The sequence below is a fragment of the Protomyctophum bolini genome (genome assembly GCF_963924005.1).
Source record: "Protomyctophum bolini genome assembly, chromosome: 13".
NCBI lineage: Eukaryota > Metazoa > Chordata > Actinopteri > Myctophiformes > Myctophidae > Protomyctophum > Protomyctophum bolini.
The window spans coordinates 20,982,916-21,004,329 of NC_137874.1; the positions used below are offsets into that span (position 1 = coordinate 20,982,916).

The following is a 21,414-nucleotide window of genomic DNA, read 5'->3' on the forward strand; positions in this document are numbered from 1 at the left end:
CTTCCACAGGACAGCAGCGAGCACACTCTGTCTACATAAACACTGTGCACAGCAGCAACACGACCACAACAAACGACCCAGAGGAGGTCCTGTTCCTCGATCAGTTCCTGCACTATCACCTCACCCCGTCGAACAAGAGCGAACGACGGCACACTTCCACGAGTGTCAACGCCAACAGGAATCCAACTTGGAGGAGGTACGACAAAGTTATTGGTTGTGTAACATACAGCAACAGCAGCACTCAGCACTCAGCAGAATATATCTAAATGCCTCAAAAACAGCAGAGAGATGCTACAAGCTCAACTCTGTAGATTAGTTTCCTTCCTGATATCTTGCTCTTTCCTCTGCAGGTCGCTGTGTAAGAATGAGGCTCTGTTCGACACCCCCTGCACTTAGCAGCACCATGATGACATTAAGCGCTGCCCTCGTTTTAATGTTGATTCTGTCTGGGACCTGTCACCCGGTTCAGCAGGACCTGCAGGGTGGCCCTGGTTCAAGTTCAGGTGGGGTGGTGTTCATGGAGCAGGTCAGCCGCCTCACGGTCGGGTTCAACTGGAGGAACATCACTTGTCGTGTTTGCGAAGCTGTTTTTACTATTGTTGATATCGCTCTCCTGGTAAATATCATATGTTTGTTATGTAATCTATAAGTAGTTACGCTTATCCTCCCTATATCTCACGTAAAACAATTGTCATGTTAATTTATACTAGATGCACTAATTCAATTATTTATTATTCATAGTGTAGGCTAAATGACACAAAGATCAAAGTTGTTTTGTAAATTCTGGGACCTGTCTTAACTTTCTGAAAGAAAGGCCTACTCAACTTGGCAGAAATTTAAAAGTTAGAGGAAATGTCAATTTATGCACCACAAATGATAACCTTTGACATTTTTCTATCAGCCGCAGCACTTTTAACATTCCACGGCTATGTTACGTTTGTGTACTCGAGTGGTGGTTACATTCGCTCAGACGGAACATATTGTAATGTTTCCAAATCAAATGAAAAGACTGTTCAACCTTATCAGTAAGGTTAATAACTCAATTGTATTATTTGTAATAATCTAATAACGTATCATTGGAGAAATAAATTACAGTTGGCTTCTGAGATAACTGATCTTGACTATTTTATTTGACCATAAATGGGGGTTTATTTATCAGTAAATGAAACATCAGTATTGTATGCCTATTGACTTGTGCTTTCGTTTGAAATGTACCCATTCTGCATACTGTGAAATCAATTAATTCAGTTAATCAAAGTAGGCTATAACCTACTTTTCATGTTTTGCCCAAATAATTTATTTCTCTTTATGTCTCCCTACAATCACCTTTTCTCTTGCCTTTGCTAGACTGATACAAATGAAGAGCGTGTGATTCACGCCATATGTGAAGCATGTATTCGTCTTCACTTGGCTGATGAGCGAGTGTGCCGCGAGATAACGGAGCTGTTTAGGGAAGACTTTATCCGAGCCCTGCAGGAGTCGTTGCTGTGGCCCTCTGAAGCATGTGCTTTGCTTGTGGGACCATCCTGTGGCAAATTTGACATCTACGCCCCCTGGAACATCACCTTGCCTAAGGTCCCGAAGCCTCCCGTTACCCCTCCGACTCCACCCAAACCTGGGTCTCCTCAGAGCAGGGTCCTGTTCCTTACTGATGTCCACTGGGACAAGGTGTGTGTGTGTGTGTGTGTGTGTGTTTGTGTGTGTGTGTGTGTGTGTGTGTGTGTGTGTGTGTGTGTGTGTGTGTGTGTGTGTGTGTGTGTGTGTGTGTGTGTGTGTGTGTCACTTATTATGCAATTTAAAAAATAGCATAGTATTATTATGTAGACATAGCGTTAGATGGATGTTAGGTTACTTATGATACTTGGTGACTATTTCTATGCATTTTATGTATTACCTTGTTCTATTCTTGCTTACTGTAAATCACTTGAAGTACTGTAAACCACTGGATTAAGAGCGTCATAAATGCCTGAATTGTGTCCAAAATGGCATACTGTCTGGATCTAATGTGTGTGGAAAGGAATCCATGTTATGTAACTGAACCTTTAGGAAATGTGCGTTTGGTGCATCTCTCCTGAATTCATTGTTGAACAAATTGTGACCATTTCTGTATTCATTGCTGCAACCAATGCAACTAAATTAGTATAAGCCATTTAGTCGTTCCATCCAAAATGTTCAAGTGTAAACCGAGTGCTAGTAGTCACAGCTTATCACGGATTACATGCTTTAATGAAACAAATTCTCTGGTCATTTCCATATGCAGGAGTATGCAGTGGGCAGCAGTGCAGACTGTAAGGACCCTCTGTGTTGCCGTAATGAGTCAGGGTCCCCTAGATGGTATCGTAGAGAGGCTGGGTACTGGGGGACATACAGTAAGTGTGACCTTCCTCTATGGACCGTGGAGAACCTTCTGGAAAATGCTGCCAGAACTGGGCCCTGGGACTGGGTCTACTGGACCGGTGATATTCCAGCACACAACGTTTGGTCTCAGACCAGACAACAACAGCTTTCTGAGCTCACAACCATCTCCAGGCTTATTCACAAGTAAGAACATGTTCACTGTTAAACACTGTGTTTTTTATTAGTTCTTTCAATTCATGCATAGGCTTGCAGGACTCTGTGATTTACAGAAAATATTAAACTATGAAATAACTACATAAAAATGTATGTATGTATGGATGGACAATATCAGGTGAATTTCTGATCAAATTAATATCAATATCTATCTGTCAGATATGTTTTGGGCTTTTTCTACCTTTTTATTGATAGTATATATCTTTGTCAGTCTTAACCAGCTGCAGTCTCAATTGACTGCCGTTGATTATTGACAACTATAATTGGATTTCTATGATGGAGCAGTTGACTCAGTTTAACCTCAAATAGCAGACAAAGTTTGACCTGTTTTTTACCTCAATTGGGTCACATGTGTAAGTAAGCCATGGGTAACTTGTAATTGATCAATCAGGAATCAAATGGACCCTTACAGATCTGTAACTCAAATAGTGTACAAGTGGAACAAATAAATGTATTCTATTTGCGATGAGGGTTTTGCATATTGGGGTCTCGGGGATAAAAAAAATCATATCAAATGCGGGTCTGTGGTATAATGGATATAATATCCTTGAAAAGTTAGAGAATCACTGATGTAAACCACACTTGCTAACCCACTCCTCTCAATTCCAGGCACCTGGGACCCAATGTAACAGTGTACCCTGCCATAGGGAACCATGAGAGTACTCCAGTGAACAGCTTCCCTCCACCATTTATCCATGGCAACAGATCCACATCCTGGCTGTATGACACCATGGCCAAGGAATGGGCCCCATGGCTATCACAGGAGGCCCTGAAGACTCTCCGGTGAATAATCTAATATGGATGAAATTGAAAGGGTTATTTTGGAACTTGCATTTAGCTCTGGTCCATAGAGTTAGGCGTTCTCCTTAACACTGTCTCTGCGCACGTAATTTCCTCATTCGAATGGGTGCACAAAGTCTACACTTCCGTCAAAATAAACAATGTACGTTACGTACATACATCTGAGTAAAACAACGGATAACAAAGTAAAAAATCTTTAAGATCATTCATGTTAATAAATACGAATTACACTTTTAAATTGAGTTAATTTAATCTGTGGTCGAGACCTTAACGTTAGTTCTCCACTTCTTTATTTACACTTGAAATATGAACTTTAGCTACTGTTTGTGTTAATTCCAGATATGGGGGGTTTTATACCACCTTGGTCCAGCCTGGCCTCAGAGTGGTGTCCCTCAACATGAACTTTTGTGCTCGTGAGAATTTCTGGCTGATGGTAAACTCAACCGATCCTGCAAACCAGCTGCAGTGGCTTGTCCACATCCTCCAGGCCAGTGAGGACAAAGGAGAAAAGGTGAGAAGGAATATGTTGGACAATGAGGGGAGGCAAAGAGTTGTTACATTATTATAGGAAGTACATTTTGCTAGACCTATTGTTTAAGATTCTGGCTTTCACTTTCATTTTAACCAGGTATGCTCGGTTGCTGTATCTTGCATGCAGTTTGTGGGGGTTTGATTTGTGTATTTTGATGGCAAACCGCTACAGTATAGTTCTGGTTTCAACATGAGTCAATAAGGACATTCAGCTGTTCCCCATTTCTGTAACTAACCTGTAAACTAAACCACAGATTTGACTTTGCAACTTCTTACATTTGTACTCACAACCTCTATCAACCAATGAACTTACTCTTTTCCTAATTTGATTTCATGTGTAATTATAATGAGCTCACAACTGATGACACTAGAAGGCCATCCACTGTACTGTAGCTGGCATCAGCCAGGTAATTAGTTCGAAATGATGTCTTTTGTGTGAACGGAAACGAGTTTGGACTTCCTCAAACGTTATCGTTCCTCGAGTCGTTCATTTTCAGAGGTTCAGTCAGTCTGTGGCAAAATGCAACATTTTCACTGGCTGAAGTGGTGGACAAATCGTTGGAACAAATCTTTTTAGTGAACGAGAACGAAATTATTTGAACCTTTTTTCTTCCCCCTGGCTTAGGTGCACATCATTGGTCACATCCCTCCTGGGCTCTGTCTGGGCAGCTGGAGCTGGAACTACTATCATATTATCAACAGGTAGCTAGTTTACTTAATTTTCTTCCAATACATTTATTCTTTTACAGAACTAAGAACAAATACAGCCCAGGAATGTTACAAGTGGACACAACTCAGACTTGAACAGAAATGCACACTACACACGTTCAACAAATATGCAGGTGGATGACTGGATGTAATAAAGTGGCTGCAAAGCTCAGTGGTATAAAATTATTTATTTAGCCAAGAATGCTTCTTTGTCAGTGGTTTCTCATTTATCCAAGATGATTTTCCTTGCAGCATAAGTTAACCAATATTTTAAAACGGGACCATGTACACTGTACACTACAGTGAATATCTATTCTATGATGAGATCATGAATGTACTGTACATGATGTCTTCACACATCTGTCCTCGCAGAGCACAACGCACAACCCAGCCAAGCTAATGGCTTTTGCTTTAACTGTTGTTGAGGCTATTGAGCAGCACTACTGCTGCTGTTTTTATAGAGGACATCAAACTGTTAGACATAGCTAGTTCTAGGTTGTACTTTATTGTTACATCTTGTGTACAGGTACATAAGAGTAAAACTTATTTATTAACAATCACCAATGGCTTACTGGGATTTGACTTTAGGTACTTTTAGATTTTTTTTTTAATCTTGTTTGAACTGGTACAAACTGATGCAGACAGTTTACAAATAGTATATGACTTCCTGTCAAGACGTATTTGGTTCACTTCCCCAAAGTCAACTTCCTCTGTGCTTTTGGTCGAATGTCCATGTATAGTGTGCGCCTTTAGTTCTGCCAATAATCTAGAAAGGTCTGCACTCTTGACCCATGAGCTACAAAAGATTGAGCCACATGCAAGAAAAGCTAGCATATTTCCAGTAGCAAAGCTTGCACACTGACAAAAAATGCAGGATGTTTGGATGCAAAACTAGATTTATGTACATAGTGGAAAATATTTCAGCCCTGAGATTATCATCAGCATTTTTAGTCTATTCATGATTTTTTTTACTTGCCTTGGGGGTGGTTGATCTTTTCCAAATGTCAGTTCCCCAACAGCTGACCTTGGGTAATATTTGAAAGCTGCATCATGTGATGTTTTCACTGTTGACACAACACTATCGAGCTCTATAAGTGATTAAAATTCAAGGTTTACATGTTCCAACAAACAACTCTTGGTGATTTGTGTACATTTCTATGCTCCAGATATGAGAGCACAATCACTGGACAGTTCTTCGGCCATACACACCTGGATGAGTTCCAGATGTTTTACGACGAGGCAACGATGACTCGGCCAGTGGGCGTGGCCTTCATCGCTCCCAGTGTCACCACCTATATCAACCTCAACCCAGGTGAGAGCATGACCCAGATATACTGTATAGACATCACATGACTCATGACCCAGATATACTGAAGACATCTCATGACCCAGATATATTGAAGACATCACATTACTCATGGCCCAGATCTACTGAAGAAGTTACAGGTGTTGGTGAGACACAATAACACAGTTTTAGAATAGTCATTTATTATTGACGGGAGGCATGAATAAGACAAATATTAAAAATCCATAGAGTTGGCTGCCAGCCTGCCACATGACGTCATGTCTGAAAGTCAGACGTCGGAGGGGCTTAAAAAGGTCACTTATTGAACATGTTTTGTACTGTAATTTCAGCTGAGTGGAGTTATAGTAAAAGGTCATCAAGGACCCCTGGGTGTCCTTGGACCACTCTTTGAAATGAAAACCTGGTCTAGATCAGGGGTTTTGCGGGGGAGGTCGTGGACAGATGTGAAGTGAAAGTGAGTTCACAGTGACGAACAACAAGGAAGCCATAGATTTGTGGAACAAAGGTTGTATTGCGGCTTGGAAAGGTTGTTTACAGCTTTGGTTCTCAAACCGGCTTTTTGTCTCCACCAGGCCGAAGGCATGGGGAGAGAGTATGTTTTGCACTCCGTCCGTGTATGTGCGTGTGTCCGTCCGTCCGTTCTTCCGTCTGTCCGTTATCTGATCCATGCCAAACTTTGCACACACACTCCCTGGATGCCCCAAATATGCCTCAACGGCCTGTTATAGCGCCACTATGAGGACGATTTAGGCAAAACGCATTTCTGTAGATTACTCGTACACATTTTGGCCCTCATTTATCAACCGTGCGTACGCCAAAATATGGGTGCACGCCGAAATTACTCGCGTCTGGTCGGCAGCTGGCGTACGCTTTGTCCTTGGCTGTTTTTCTGTCGTACACAAGCGGAGCAGCATTGTCTGAACTGCTGACACGCTGTCACAGGCATCTAAACATATGTTTTCACTCCTAAAATGTTAATATAAAACGGTATGTGTATGTAAAAAAAAAAGGGAGAGATTTCCAACTTTACAAGTAATTAAAATCGCGCAATTAAAAACAATATAACATGTTTACAATGTATTAGTTTGTGCTTAATCAACCAGTGCTTTACTGGCCTTGTTATGCGAGCGCACTTGTGAGATGATTTGGGAGCATGCAATGCCAGTGATGCGGCATATGTGATTATGATATTATAAAAAAAGGAATAAATAGACTGCACGCCTTTATTTCCAAGTGACAATGACAAGCATAGCTTGCCTATTTGCAAGTAGCAGGCTATAGGCGTAAGGGGCTTAATCATTCACCATTTAAATAAGTGCTTTGACAGTTCAGATAAAAGCAAGATCATTTTCGGGGGTCGGGAGGACGGGACCGCGGCGTGCGTCGCCAACACATACCAGCGCAAGTGGCAAGCCTTCATCCATATGTTTATGATTCGTTCATCAATGATCAAATCACTACATAAACGTTGATTATGACTGCCTTGACGACATGATAGCCTATCTCTCATGCAGGCATCACTGAGTCACCCACAGGACTTGGTGGACTTTTGGACTTAGGAATGGGTAAAATTAATATAGGCCAGCCCAAACGTATTCCATTCATGGCGATGCGATGTCGATGTGTCATGTAGGTGCGTGCGTGCGTGAACATGACAGCCAGGCAAGAGAGGTGAGAGGGAAACAGACGGGGTAGGCCTACAACTTTATTTAATTCATGCAGGTGTTCGTTCTTTATTTATTTAACAACACACCAGTTAGTTGGGCTTGCAAGTTGCGTGTGTGTGCAGCGTGTGTGCGTCTGTGTGTATGAGAGAGGGGGGTGAGGCGGGCAGAAAGGCACGGTAACCATGGTTTCCAGATCGTATAGCAGTGGTTCAGGTCGCAAAAACGAGGGCGAGGCTTGATTTCATAGGGCGTGCCAGATAGATTTCAGCCGTCACATTTATTAACGTCAGAACTAAATGAAGGAAGGATCAGCTGTTTGCGATCACTTTATAAATGCCGTGGCGACGTGGGTGTACTACGAAACCTGCACTCGAATCTGTGGCAGATTTTACACTCGATTGATAAATGAGGGCCTTTATCCATACATCACACAATTCGGTATACACTATCTCCATAGTCATGTGATCAACACTGATCTGCACCATTTCCCATCTTCCATCCTGATTAGCTAAGATTGGCTTCCAAAGCTCCCATGATTGGTCCGTTTCCAACAAAATGGAAAATGCCACAAATCACAGTGTGCAATTTCCGTGAAATTATACACTCACATTTCCACTAGGCTGTGGACGACACGCCACTCATTTTGTTCCAAATCAGCCTCTGGTGGTGCTATAACATATAACTGCATCAATCTGTAATACAACTTATGTATGCACACTCCCTAGAGGCCATGGAAAAACATTTTCCCTGCATCCCTCCACATCTGCCGGTTATAGCGCCACCATGAGGCCGATTTCTGAAAAACACATTGTTTATGTTAGTCACACAGATTTCATCCAAATCTCACACAAATCGGTACACATGATCTCTGTCTGTAGTCATTTGATCAAGACGAGTCTGTTGGATTTCTCAGATTCTACACTGATTGGCTAAGATTGCCTTCCAAAGTTTTCAGGAGTGGCCTTTTTGTACAAACTGCTCATCCAGAATTCTATCCTCAGAGATGCTATGAGTGATCTGGCTCTGCATTTCCTCAACAAAATGAAGAAAACATGTTTATATTACTCCTAAACATTTAGCCAAACATCACACACTGACACACTCCTATATCCTCCTGGTGGAGACCTGTGCCCAGAAGGGCACTTTTTCTAGTTGTTTCTGTACCCCTGATTTATGAATCCAAGTAGCTTTTATTTAAAGGATAAGCCCCTTGAGATGCATCATCTCGTTTTAGAGGGGGTCCTCAAACCTGACTACAACATTTTGGTTCATAATATTGTTCTACTGAACTGGTCTAATTGGTTATGTGCATTCACACGGGCAGATGTAAAAGATGCAGTCAACCATTGTCAATGGAAGCCAACGACATGACGTTGCAAAGACTCAATGATGTATGTAGCTGCTCCAAATCAACTCGTCTTTGCACCGTTTGATCTGCCCGTGTGAACGCACCATTAGGTTCACAGTCTGTCCACTTTCTCTGGCATACCCAATTTAGTACGTACACGTACCCCCATTGAGAAACACACTGGTCTACAGTACATCCAGCATAAAACAATACAATGAGGCATTTTTACTTTCGGTTTCTATCTTTACAACTTGCAGTGTTGTAAAAATGTACTTGCATTATCAGTTGAAAGCGTTAACTGCCTGTTCATATGCAAGAGACCTTGGTGGACATGAATCTTTTCCTTGCTTCCTTTTTCTCATAAATTGTCTTACAGATACAGGGCAATTACACATTTGTACATACCTGGATTTGACTTCTGCATTTATCCCATCCTAACTATACTGCTCAAAGAAATTATGGGAACACTTTGATGAATTATTTTAGCAATATATTAGGAGCTGTGGGAATTGGGGAAACTCTTGAACAGCACCCAGGGAACAGTGTAGTGTCTTGGCTCAGGGGCACTTCATCACTAAGCCTAGAGGAGCCAGAACATGGAACCTCCTGAGCTTTGCTACCCTTAAAATGGATACTATCCTTACTAGCAAATATTGTAGCCTAATGGAAATGTCATAGGAAAGGTGAGCGGGGAGGGTGCGTTTGTCAATGAATGATGAGATATTCAGTAACTATAATTAGGAGGTTTGCATTTACTTTTACTTTCTAGGTTATCGCGTCTACCTCATGGACGGGAATTACAAGGGCAGCTCTCGGCTGGTGCTAGACCACGAAACGTACATCCTCAACCTGACGGAGGCCAACCACAAGCCTGGGCCTCACGGGGTTGGGCTGTCTCACCTCCCGGTCCCCGACCCCAAATGGAACCTGCTGTACAGAGCCAGCGAGGCCTACGGCCTGTCCAGTGCATTACCCTCTGACTGGGATGGGCTCATTAAGACTTTCCTCAACGATGACAAGGCTTTCCAGAAGTTCTGGTTCCTGAGACACAAAGGTCACGTGTCACAGCCCTGCAAAGAAACATGTAAGACCGCGACGCTCTGCTTCCTGCGAAGCGGGCGTTACGAGGACCTGGAACAGTGCGACCTGTTGAATGGTTTTGCCAGGAAGACTCTCTGTTGATCAGATGGAATTCAAATTTGGCCGGGAATATGTGAATAAATAATATATGAAAACCTCGTTGAAAGACAAGCCAAAAAATAAACATGTATTGATTGATCGCTGGAGGGGAATTCAGGGAAATTGATGATAGATGTGTTAATCTGTAGGTTCATATTTCTTTTTGGGGTAAGAACCAATAACCAGTAGCATAACATTAGCAGCTCAATTCTGATTCTTGCTTCATCAAGACTCCACCTCAGGAACTTGTTAAAGGGCGATTTTGCAATCTGAATCCTATCATTCTATTGTGAGGACATGAAAATCTGAAATAACGTCTGCTTAGTTGTTGAAGAGACTCCCAGCACTGGATCTCATACTGTGCTGTTCTCAGTAATATTTTTCTAAGATTGTTCTTTTTGTTGATCACATTGCAGCGGAAGCCTGTTTGTCAAGTGGCCTTAGGTTTTTCAAGCCATGTTTTGAAATGTCAAAGATCAAAAGTGATGTATCCTGGATAAAATCCTGGATGCAAAGTAGTAGTGAGTTAGTTAGACAGCAGGATGTTGAGTATATTCTACAATACTGAGTGAAGTTCTCGTGTAATTTAAAAGGTCAGGAGGATGTTTTTTAAGACAAGTGGTTATCGATATCATTACTCATTAGGTTTGCCTTCTGTTGTCAGCTAAGCTAGTAGACATCTCTCAAGCGATTCCAACGTTATTTAGCCTTAGAATAAGTGATAGGAGTGAATGTGTAAGTAGATCACGAGATATGACACACAGTATCACGTGAGATCATTCCCCTGCCTTTTCATGAATGTAAGAGGTTTAGTGATCAATGGATGGATTCTGGGTGTCTGTATTAGATGGGCATGAGAACTTTCCTCGTTTTGCTTGGGGCATTGGTGTAGCTTAATGGACGATGTGCATTAAAATGTCAAGTGTCTAGATTGGCCCAATAATTGGGTCCTCCTCCTGACCCACTGCCAACTGCAATGTGTACTCCAGGGTTTCCTGTACTACTTACCCTGTGTTGATAAGAACATTAAGGCACAGATAGGGAAGTGATGACATTCATCCTGAAAGCCATAACCTTTATGCACAAGGCCCACTTCTATTTATTGGCTTTTAGCAAAGGGGGAAAAAAGCCATTTCCTTCCAATGAACAGGTCTGTTGTGACTTGTGATGCATGTGTTAAACGGTCCTCTCCTCAAATCATTTTACATTGTAAAGTTACATGCTTGGAAATTGTTAGTAGTCCCCTCATACAGCAAAGCACTTCATACCTCAAAATTGCCACATGGGAGTAAAATATTTATGAAAATACTACATTTTCATATGTATTTCATTCATTTAGTGTCTATTTCAAATGTATTTTCTTGTTTGTTTTTCATTTGCTGTGTTTAAAGCTCAATGGAGATTTGACAGACATTGCCCCCTTCAGATATGCACTTTAATTCAACTTTGCATCAGGTGGATGTTTAGAAGATGTAGAAATGTACAATGAGTTTGACATGATGCTTCCTGAGTGGTTGAAGTGACATGGAATGTAATTTTATATATCTAGTCTCTACAGAAAATAATGTTGTTAAATTGGTGTAAATGCAAAAAGAAAAAAAAAAGCTGTTTAAAAGAGCTCCAATGTAATTCTGTATGAAACCACATGCAATACAATACATTTGGGTCCATACGTCAGTGTGATAGAGTGAATATTTCTTTCATATTGTAATATTCAGTTATACAATGCATGTACCGTATAGAACTTAATTCTAAAGTCTAGTTACTATAAACACACTGCCGGGTCATTAGTGTTGACATGGCTTTCTCTAAATTGTCCCTTTTCTATAGAAATACAGATCATTTACAAAACAAATGTACAACAGGATGCAGCACATTATTCAGACTGCTAGTAATTTCTAGTGGTACATTTTCACACCGGTTTAGCTAGTACCCATGAGTGAGTCGAGTATGTTGATTATATTTAGGTTTTATAACACACATCCCAAGGTCTAAACTGACCATTTTAAATTGCCATCTACAGTCCATCAGAAGCTTAGCATTTTGTAGGAATATTAGTGGAAACATGGTGTCAGTTGGCTAGTAGTGGAGATTTAGAAAGGTTGGGGAGATTAAAACCTGAGTATGCAATATCCAACAACTACTAAATCAGAACCTAGTGTATGGCTGGAATATGTATGAAACAGAGCTTTTAATTTGTATTTTAAACATACAAGTAATGAAGTTATGCAACCACGTTAAACTTCCTCTAATTCTCAGTACAATGTAATGAGTCAAACTACACCTAATTCACAATGGTCCTCCTGGTAGTGGTTGCTTCAGAGCAGTTCACGACTCAAGAAATTAATGAGGGCTGCGGAAAGGTAGGTTTTATCAATAGCAGCATGAATCTGAAAACAGCCCTATGTTCATTATTATGCTTTCACCATGGTTGAGATTCTGATTTCCTATTCAGATGTTTTCAGAATATCCCAGTATATACAAAAGGTGTCACCAATTATGTCAGTAAATTAAAAAAAGCATGGTAACTTGTGAAGATACGCCTCTTGATTGACCATCTCAATTGTTTATTCAGGTTCTGAGAATAACATTGTGACACCAAAGTCCTCCTTGTAAAGGTCCCAGGTCTTGGCTTTGTGGGGGTTGTCTAGTTCTTCTCTGGAGAGGAACAACCTGTAGATAACATGCAGAGGGAGAACAATAAACACTGTTTGCCATCATCAATAAAATGTGAAAGCTTCGCTTGATCTGTAACGGAAATAACATCAGGATAGTCCGGAACTTTCAAGCTCGATCGAGTTTGATGATTTTTAACCTGAATCTTGTGGTGAAAAGCTCTTATATGCCATGTACAGTATGTATACAAAGTACTGTATGTACAAAGTTATGTCGTTTTCCTCCAGTATGTACAGTAGGCTGGAGAAAAACTCGACCAGATTATGTAAATTGTAAATGCTGGAAAGTGTTTTTAGTCATATTCTGTGAACCAGTATCAAATCAGCGAAGTCGCCTGTGCGTGAGCATACTTGTTGTCTTCTATGAAGGACGTGTTGAACCAGAAGTAGAATGGACAGTCTTCATAACCTTTCGGTAAACCCTGGGGGTGATTAAAAAATATATATATCATTATATCTACAGTCTTCTGTAAAGGTGAACATACCTTTCTATACTGTAAAGTAAATGCAAGGACTCACTGCACTTGACTCAAACATGACTTTCACGTCTCCTTGTACAACTGGCCCGTTCTGAAGGCTGATCACCACAGCGTTGCTGCCCACATCAGGAAACACCTGACAAACAAACACAAAAAATAATCAATACATTCACACCTGAGGGTAGTGTGTGTGTGTGTGTGTGTGTGTGTGTGTGTGTGTGTGTGTGTGTGTGTGTGTGTGTGTGTGTGAGAGAGAGAGAGAGGCAGAGAGACCTACTGTGCAGTTATCTTGCTTGGCACACACGCCCTGAAACACCAGCTCTTTCCTTACTATTATCTTCACCTTCAGATCACTGCCATCACCTCTGCCCACACCTGAGCAACAGCAAAAAAAGCAAACAGAAATATTACATAAAGTGAAAAAAGGGCATTTCCTACAATGGACCATTGCATGAAACTTGACGCAAACATTTATGTTTTCAAAAAATCATGTAGCATGTATTCACAAATACAAATAATTATTAATATTGATGTGGCTCTTATTATTACAGTACCTGCTATGGAGTGGATGCGGATGCTCTTGACCTTAAGGTTCTGAGGTGGAGGCAGCTGCCTGTTGAACTTTGTCTTCATGATCTCATAGTAGCCAACATACCTGCTCTGTGGTTAGAATCACATACAGCAACACACACCAACATTACATCCCCATCTGGTGGTTGATTAGGCATTTAAGGCATTTAATAGCTTGCTCTCAGCAAGTTGCACAAACTCCTGCCCCTTGCTCAATTTAAAGGCCTTCTGTGTAAGAGGTGAGAACAATGTTTCAATATTCAACATTACCATGGTACACTATCCAGACCGTTTCAGAGACATGCATCAAATTAGCTGTAAGAAAGATTTCATTTCATGATCAATATAAAAAAGTAACGTTCTCCTCGTACCTGAGAGGGTGTCTCCACTCCTTGAAACTTTGAGCTCTGACTCTTATCCGTTCTCCTCTCTCCAAAATAATCAAGACTGTCCTGGGTGACAAAGCCAGAGTTGAACGTACAATTTTAACCATTCCATTGTTCATTGGGGATATGGACTACTGTCTACTGTATACGTTTACGTTAACACAAAAGAAAAAGAAAAGAAAAAAGGCCTGATGCATTAATGGAGCATACATTTAATGGAGCGTAAATGAATCATGAGTCCTACCTGTGCACTCTCAGACTGATCACTATCAATAAGCCATGTGCAGATCAATGTTCCTGTGCGTCCTGTAAGAAGTTAGAGCATCAGTGTTATCAATTAGGGATTTAGCCACTAGAGGGCAGACTGAGACTGAAATGCACAACAGGAACTTTTTATTCAAAGTGATCCATCTCTGGTGTTGAGGGTTCAAACCACCACTGGATGATGACTGTTACAGTTTATGGGATGCTTTGATCTTTTACCTTTTCCTCCTTTGCAGTGAATGGCAATGATATTCGTTGGATCGGCAGACATCCATTTCCTCACGTTTTCTGTGTATTTCAGCATGTCCCTGAGACAGGTTATCACACACACACACACACACACACACACACACACACACACACACACACACACACACACACACACACACAAGGGTAAAGGTCACAGTACAAGGTCAACGTTTAGCCCTACAGCATGCTGGTGTGAGTGTAACATCTCTTCGAGTGCATTTTCAGTTATTTTATTGAGAGCACAGGACAGTACGTGTGAGGCAAGTGAAAGAAGACCTGGGTGTGTAATCCAAGGCCAGGTCTCCAGTCACAAGATACAAGATACATTAAGATTTCAAACCAGACCTTTTGAAATGGTGTCATAGGAGTGACACATCACAGAGTACTACTCACTCCAGGGAGGGGACGTTGTGGTCATCAATGAATACTCTCTCCACCCTGTAGTGGAAGAACTTGGGGTCGTAGCCTTTCTCACCTGGGAAAGAAACAATATATATTATAGTAAAGCACACAGACACACTGCACTGTAAAGTCCTGTGTTATTTAACTCTTGTACACATTCATTTTCTACACTTATAAATGGATACATTAACACTAAATTCATACTCCAGTTTTAGGTGATAAGGTGTTGATGTTCATTCAGTAAATCAAGCACATACATACCATGTATACTTTAGCACAAAGCATTCAGGAAACTCTTCAGGGTTTGAGAGGATTGCAAACTTACTGCAGAGGTTGTAAACTTTATAGTGGTCCTGGTGTTTAGCGTCTAGGAACCTGGCCACCTCCTAGCGGGAGAAAGGGCAGATTTAAACCCCTATGCCGATTTCTTTGTATCCGTATGTACCTGTGACAATGTCCTAACATTCATCCAGATGTTTGACCTCAAGAGCAGCTATGGAGTACTCTTCAGTCCTTAACAAATGAAGATTAAAATCAATCACTAAAGAGCAAGCATTTGAGTAACCTCTTACCGCGATGGGATTCCTATAGAAAGACTGCTTCCCTGAAGACGGGAAAGACATAGCGATGACACGGTCTGGAGAGAAAACAAAGACAGTACTATTTAAATACATCAATAATCAATATCAATTATTAATATATACCGGTAGTTTTTGTTTTGCTTTGTCTATCAAAACGGTGCATGTAGTATATGACCTGTGACGTAGGTAAGGTCCAGATCAAAGCCGTCCTTCTGATAGCGCCGCTTATTCTCAGACACCTGTCAGGAAACAAAGGCTCAATAATCCACTGGTTCTCAACGTGTTGACCCCCTTGTTGCCCCTTCAATGTCATTGAGGGCGCAACAAGGGGTCCCCAAATAAAGATAGTTAGGAAGCAAATGGAGAAAATACACATTCACTTTAGTCCAAAGTGGATTTACTGAACATATGACGTCGTATAACTATTCCTTCCTTTTTATTTTTACTTTACTGTGTATTCACAATAGCTTATGTTTCCATAGCAATGACCTCACCATCCTCCTGGTGACCTTCTCAATTTCTTTCTTCTGAGAAGCCAGTCTGAAGAGCCTCACCAAGATGAGGATCCTCAGAAAACGCAGGAACGACACCACCCTGGGGAGTGCAGAATGAATGTTACCATTAGGAGATACCGGCACATTCTTTTCTATCTCAAACTTTATTATCAGTGATTATACTTCTCTTCACTTTCAATTGCTAGTAAATAATGCTTGACCAGCTTGCAGCCTCAAAGCCACTAGAAATAGACTGCAAAAAAAGCTTATTTCCCCGAAAAATCAGATACATGAACGAACTGATAAGAACCAGTGAAACCGGGCAAAGGAAAACGTTAGCCAAACAAAACTAAGTTTTACTCTTATGTAGCTGTACACAAGATGTAACAATAAAGTCCAACCTTGAACCTTTATGGAGTATATACTCTCTATTCCAAACAAACACAACCTAGAGTCATGCATAGTTGAGCCTTGTGGCTCATCCAATCTTTGACCACCAAGTAGCACCATCTCCCAGATACCTGTCCTGCAGTCAACATCTTTAGGTGTGAGTAGAAAATCACACCAGTGTGAACTGAGTGGTGCAACTCTGTGTGGGGGACGGTCCCTGGAACTTCCAGACCCACAGGAAAGTGACCAGGGTCCCGGCCCGGTTCCGGTGAGCTGCCCCACGTCAGAAACGGTTGAGAAATGACTCAACAAACGCTATAACGCTATTTCCGTGCTCAGACGGACAGACACAGACAGGCAGCCAGCCAGCCAGAGGCACACATTGGAGTGCTGCACCCTATGGTTGCACCACTCAAAAACCACCTCTTCAACCTAGCTTTTAATTCACATCTCATGTAATATATGGCATTAAACAATTACATCTTTGTTGCCATTGTAATTGATTGCTGCTTCTCTGCTTCTCTGTATCGTTCAGCACTTTTCTGCTGCTGTTAGTTCTTTTATGTGATTTAACATTTTTGCTATAACTGTATAACACTTTGAGCTGCATTTCCATACAAGAAAAGTGCTATATAAATTAATTAATTAATTATCAGTAACTAAAGAGCGATGTAACTGTCTTTACCTGGGAATGTGACTGGCACTCGACATGTAACTGTCTTTACCTGGGAATGTTTGTCGGCTTTGGGACTGTGACTAGGATTCTTTGACTTGGCTCTCAGGCGTCGTCTCTTAGAATTTAGTCTGCTGGTGGGATCATTAGTTTCCCCGGGCGAGCCCGGGTACTGACGGAGGACGCGACGTGAACGCTGATCCATTGTCACTAACCTAATGGTGGCAACAAATGGGGCAGTAGCCCAAGCCCACTGTGTGTGTGTGGTGAGGAGCAAACTATGGAGCACATCATAGAAGTTTGTCTTCTCCAAAGACTGGAAGGAGGATTAATCACCCTCAATAGAGCACCGAAGTCCTGACGTAACTCGCTCATCCCTTCGATTCCCCTGGTTCGCGGAAGTAATTTCTCTATGGAGAATAACATGGGGTGATCTTAACATCGTCTACTATAAGCGTTGTGGTCCAAAAATAAACAAGCTGTCTCGGCGTTATTGTCAGGGAGGTGTCTCTGTATCGTTTGCAACAGTCAGTCACTCATATATGATACAGTCTGCTTCTAGCGAAAATCTAACTAATCTAGCAGTAACATTAGCGTTTTCTCTCAGTCAGTTGATTCTTCATATCCATATGAGTGAAGCGGCCGGGGTGACATTTCAAACACAGTTCTTATATGAAGCAATCTAAAAATCCTCCTATGGCGATTTTAATGCAACTAAACAAATACATGAACCTGGGGACTGACGCCCTCTACTGAAAGTGACGTCAGACTTCGGTGCTCTATACAGCAGACCAGGAGGCAACCGCTTGGCTTAAGGACTTTGCATTCGCTAAATAAACCTGGGAATGTGACTGGCACTCGACATGTAACTGCCTTTACCTGGGAATGTGACTGGCACTCGACATGTAACTGCCTTTACCTGGGAATGTGACTGGCACTCGACATGTAACTGCCTTTACCTGGGAATGTGACTGGCACTCGACATGTAACTGCCTTTACCTGGGAATGTGACTGGCACTCGACATGTAACTGCCTTTACCTGGGAATGTGACTGGCACTCGACATGTCAAACAAGGTGTAGATCATAGTGACCACCAGAGTGATGACCACAATACAGGAATCCATGATGTTCAGCGTGGACTTGAAGTACACTTTAAACCTGAAACACAATATTAATAATATTTATTTCGATAGAACTTCTCATACAAAAGACAAGAAGCTCAAAGTGCTTTTTAAGATTTTTAAGTGGGTTTTAAAAAGCTTTTTAAAACCTAGGGTCTGACCCACGGTTGTCCAGAAAAGCCTCTGCCCAGGGCCCACATTAGAAACCGTAAAACCTGAATCACTGAATTAAACACCTGAATTAAAACCTAACCCTAATATATACATATGGAGCTGGCCTGTTCTGACATCACAATGATGTTCTGAAATCTGAATAGAATCCATATTTGGGCATGCCTGACAAATAACTCCATATATGGGCATAAAAGGGACAGACATAATAACTGGGTGGGGCATGCCTTTCCAACTTGCATTGTTCCAAGTAAACGAGTGCCCAACGGGCACCGCTTCTAGTTCTAAAAAAATAAAAGCACAAAACATTATAATACAGTTTTTCTAAAGTCTAAAGGGTAGACAATAGACATAGACAAAGATATACTGTGGTTTCGGAGGGAAAAAAGCAACAATGTCCATTTCCTGTCCAACTTCCTGTGCATAACTTCCTGTTTAAAAGCTAATCAGCATTAGAAGCTGTCTTGTTGCTGACACAGGCTCATCTGGTAATGTTTACAGCCCATCAACTTCATCCATTCATCTCTCTCTCTCTCTCTCTCTCTCTCTCTCTCTCTCTCTCTCTCTCTAAGAAAATAAAATCTTCCTAACGATGATGTCACTAGTGGACGGTTTCTGAACTGCCCACAGCCCTCCTATGAGACACAGGCTGAGTAGAAGAAAATGGTGGTATTTTATCATGAACATTAGTATGGACACATAAATAATAAAATATAAAATAATATTTGAATACAAATAAAATAAGTTCTATTCTACTCACCCTTCGACATAGATACGTAGGAGCACGTCGGTAAAGAAGAAGAATGAGATGACGAGGGACACAGGCTCTAATGTGTTTCTGCTGTCTGGCACTGACAGGTCTACAATCACCAGCACGATGTCCACTATGATCAGTACCAAACCAAATATACTGTACGAATGAATGAAAATACACACAGGTCAGCCCTATCAACATTAGGATCATTAGCATCAGCAATGTCGACAACATTTACCCAAGACTATGATATACGATACTATGATATATATGAAGAGTGTGCGCACGCACGCACACACACACACACACACACACACACACACACACACACACCACCTTTTATCACTCACCGAAATCCGAAGGACATAACAAAAGGTGCTATCTTCTTCCGGATGTTACTACAGGCAGGGGGACAGAAACAGACAGAGACACAGACAGACAGACATACTGTAATTATGGGGGGGGGGGGGGGGGGGAAGTGAATAGGTATTCTGTAGTAGTAGAACAAATATTGAGCAGAAACTTGAGATCTCCAGTTCAGAATGAATTAACTTACTGGTACAGTGTGTCTGGTTCCACACTCTTATCCTTCCCATCATCAATCTCCACTGTAGCGTCGTCCATCTTATCAATCTTTTTTATGCTAATGTCGAAAAAATATTCAAGACAAGTAGATCAGATGCTAGATTGATGGATACAGTAGGATATAGACACGTAAATTGTTAGAGCCATAAAATGTAACTCTGGGAGTGAAGACAAGTCTTTGTAAAATATGTGCCTATATTATTATTACAGTTTCTTATTAGACAAGTTGTGACTTTGTATGAATGTATGTGCATCGGGATAAGGAAATGGAAGGTAAAACAGTGCACCTGATACTTATAGCCTACAGTACATTCATGCTTTGGAATGTGACTGTACAGATGCATGTATTTTATGATACTGGGAAAACATTCTAAATGTATTACTCATATAAACCCAGACACAGAGTAAAGGTTGACCATGCTGGTAATATTTGTTCTTTGTACATACATACCCATTAACATCGGTGGAATCCGACCCAGGACTGAAATGGACAGAGGACATGGTTTCTGTGTGTTATTGCTCTGCTCCTCTCCTCACTGTGGTCTCAAAGGCTTCTCCGGATTCAATAATCAGAACCTGTGAAAAGGAGAACAAGTGATTGCTCATTAATTGCTCTGACTTTCATCAACACACATGAAGTTCACGTACGCTGCGACACGCGCGCGCACACGCGCCCACACACACACACACACACACACACACACACACACACACACTTCAGAGTGTATTTCAAAAGAGTATTTCATACTAGGCTATAGTGCAAGTGCAAGCATCCCACTGACAGATTGCATGCTACATTTAAATAGAAATAAGATTGCAATAATCAAAAACTGATAAAATAACATGAATATAGAAAGTATTATCGACTGTAAAGTGTGTACTAGTCTAGAGAGTTTAAATCAATCCAATTCATCAACATTACTATAGCAACACACACACACACACACACACACACACACGATTTGCTCTCAGGTATGAGATCATGTTTGCATTGCAGGTGTCGTTAATTATAATCAGATATGACGCTGTTTACGACAAACAAGAAAGAGATCTGCACGTCTACAAGCGGGTTAACAAAGCAGGACAATCGCTTACACACTACAAACAAAAAGAAAGATGAGTAAGTAACTTTAAGTTTAAGTCGAGGGAGATTCACCAGTAGGCTACAAACCATTCGGGTTTAGGCTCATCTGTGATCTGGGACGAAAGGGTACCTTAAATTTTGTTTATCCCGATGTAAGCCAAAATAAGCATCCAAAACAAGTTCTGAATTCCCACTCCGCGATCGTACCGTCGCAGTTATTGACATCCGTGAATATGATTCTACGAGGGAATTGTCTTGTGACTTCAGAGGAACGCGGTTCAAAGGTTGACCACCCTTCCATCCATTCTCTTCTCAATCTGCAAACGTAGCGGTTTCTCTAACTTCCTGAAGCTCAATAAAAAGCTCTGCCTTTTCCTCTCACAACTGTGATTCACTCGCCCCCCCACAGACGTTGGGTGGGTTT

General features: G+C 41.3%; 2 protein-coding genes across 5 annotated transcripts; one reads left to right on the forward strand and one right to left on the reverse strand.

Moving 5' to 3' along the window:
- The first annotated feature begins 9 nt into the window (after window positions 1-9).
- Window positions 10-12,332, forward strand: smpd1 (sphingomyelin phosphodiesterase 1). Its single transcript, XM_080779419.1, has 9 exons — window positions 10-196; window positions 351-616; window positions 1,348-1,668; window positions 2,261-2,541; window positions 3,181-3,354; window positions 3,712-3,883; window positions 4,529-4,605; window positions 5,778-5,923; window positions 9,702-12,332. The coding sequence occupies exons 2-9, from the start codon at window positions 365-367 to the stop codon at window positions 10,112-10,114; spliced, it is 1,836 nt and encodes a 611-aa protein (XP_080635545.1). The 5' UTR covers window positions 10-196; window positions 351-364; the 3' UTR covers window positions 10,115-12,332.
- A 133-nt stretch (window positions 12,333-12,465) lies between these two features.
- Window positions 12,466-21,380, reverse strand: tpte (transmembrane phosphatase with tensin homology). Of its 4 annotated transcripts, none has more exons than XM_080779421.1 (19): window positions 21,198-21,380; window positions 20,358-20,482; window positions 19,878-19,964; window positions 19,672-19,719; window positions 19,328-19,477; window positions 18,314-18,433; window positions 16,212-16,311; window positions 15,893-15,956; window positions 15,709-15,773; window positions 15,462-15,522; window positions 15,128-15,209; window positions 14,705-14,793; window positions 14,466-14,527; window positions 14,207-14,287; window positions 13,820-13,925; window positions 13,543-13,640; window positions 13,306-13,401; window positions 13,138-13,208; window positions 12,466-12,784 (listed from the first exon to the last, which is right to left on the reverse strand). In XM_080779421.1, exons 2-19 carry the CDS (start codon window positions 20,405-20,407, stop codon window positions 12,679-12,681), a joined length of 1,536 nt encoding a protein of 511 aa, XP_080635547.1. In that variant the 5' UTR covers window positions 20,408-20,482; window positions 21,198-21,380; the 3' UTR covers window positions 12,466-12,678. The 4 variants fall into 4 exon arrangements, with proteins under 4 accessions (XP_080635547.1, XP_080635548.1, XP_080635546.1 ...); XM_080779422.1 differs by having other exon boundaries at window positions 21,121-21,380; XM_080779420.1 differs by having other exon boundaries at window positions 21,078-21,380.
- Window positions 21,381-21,414: the final 34 nt, after the last annotated feature.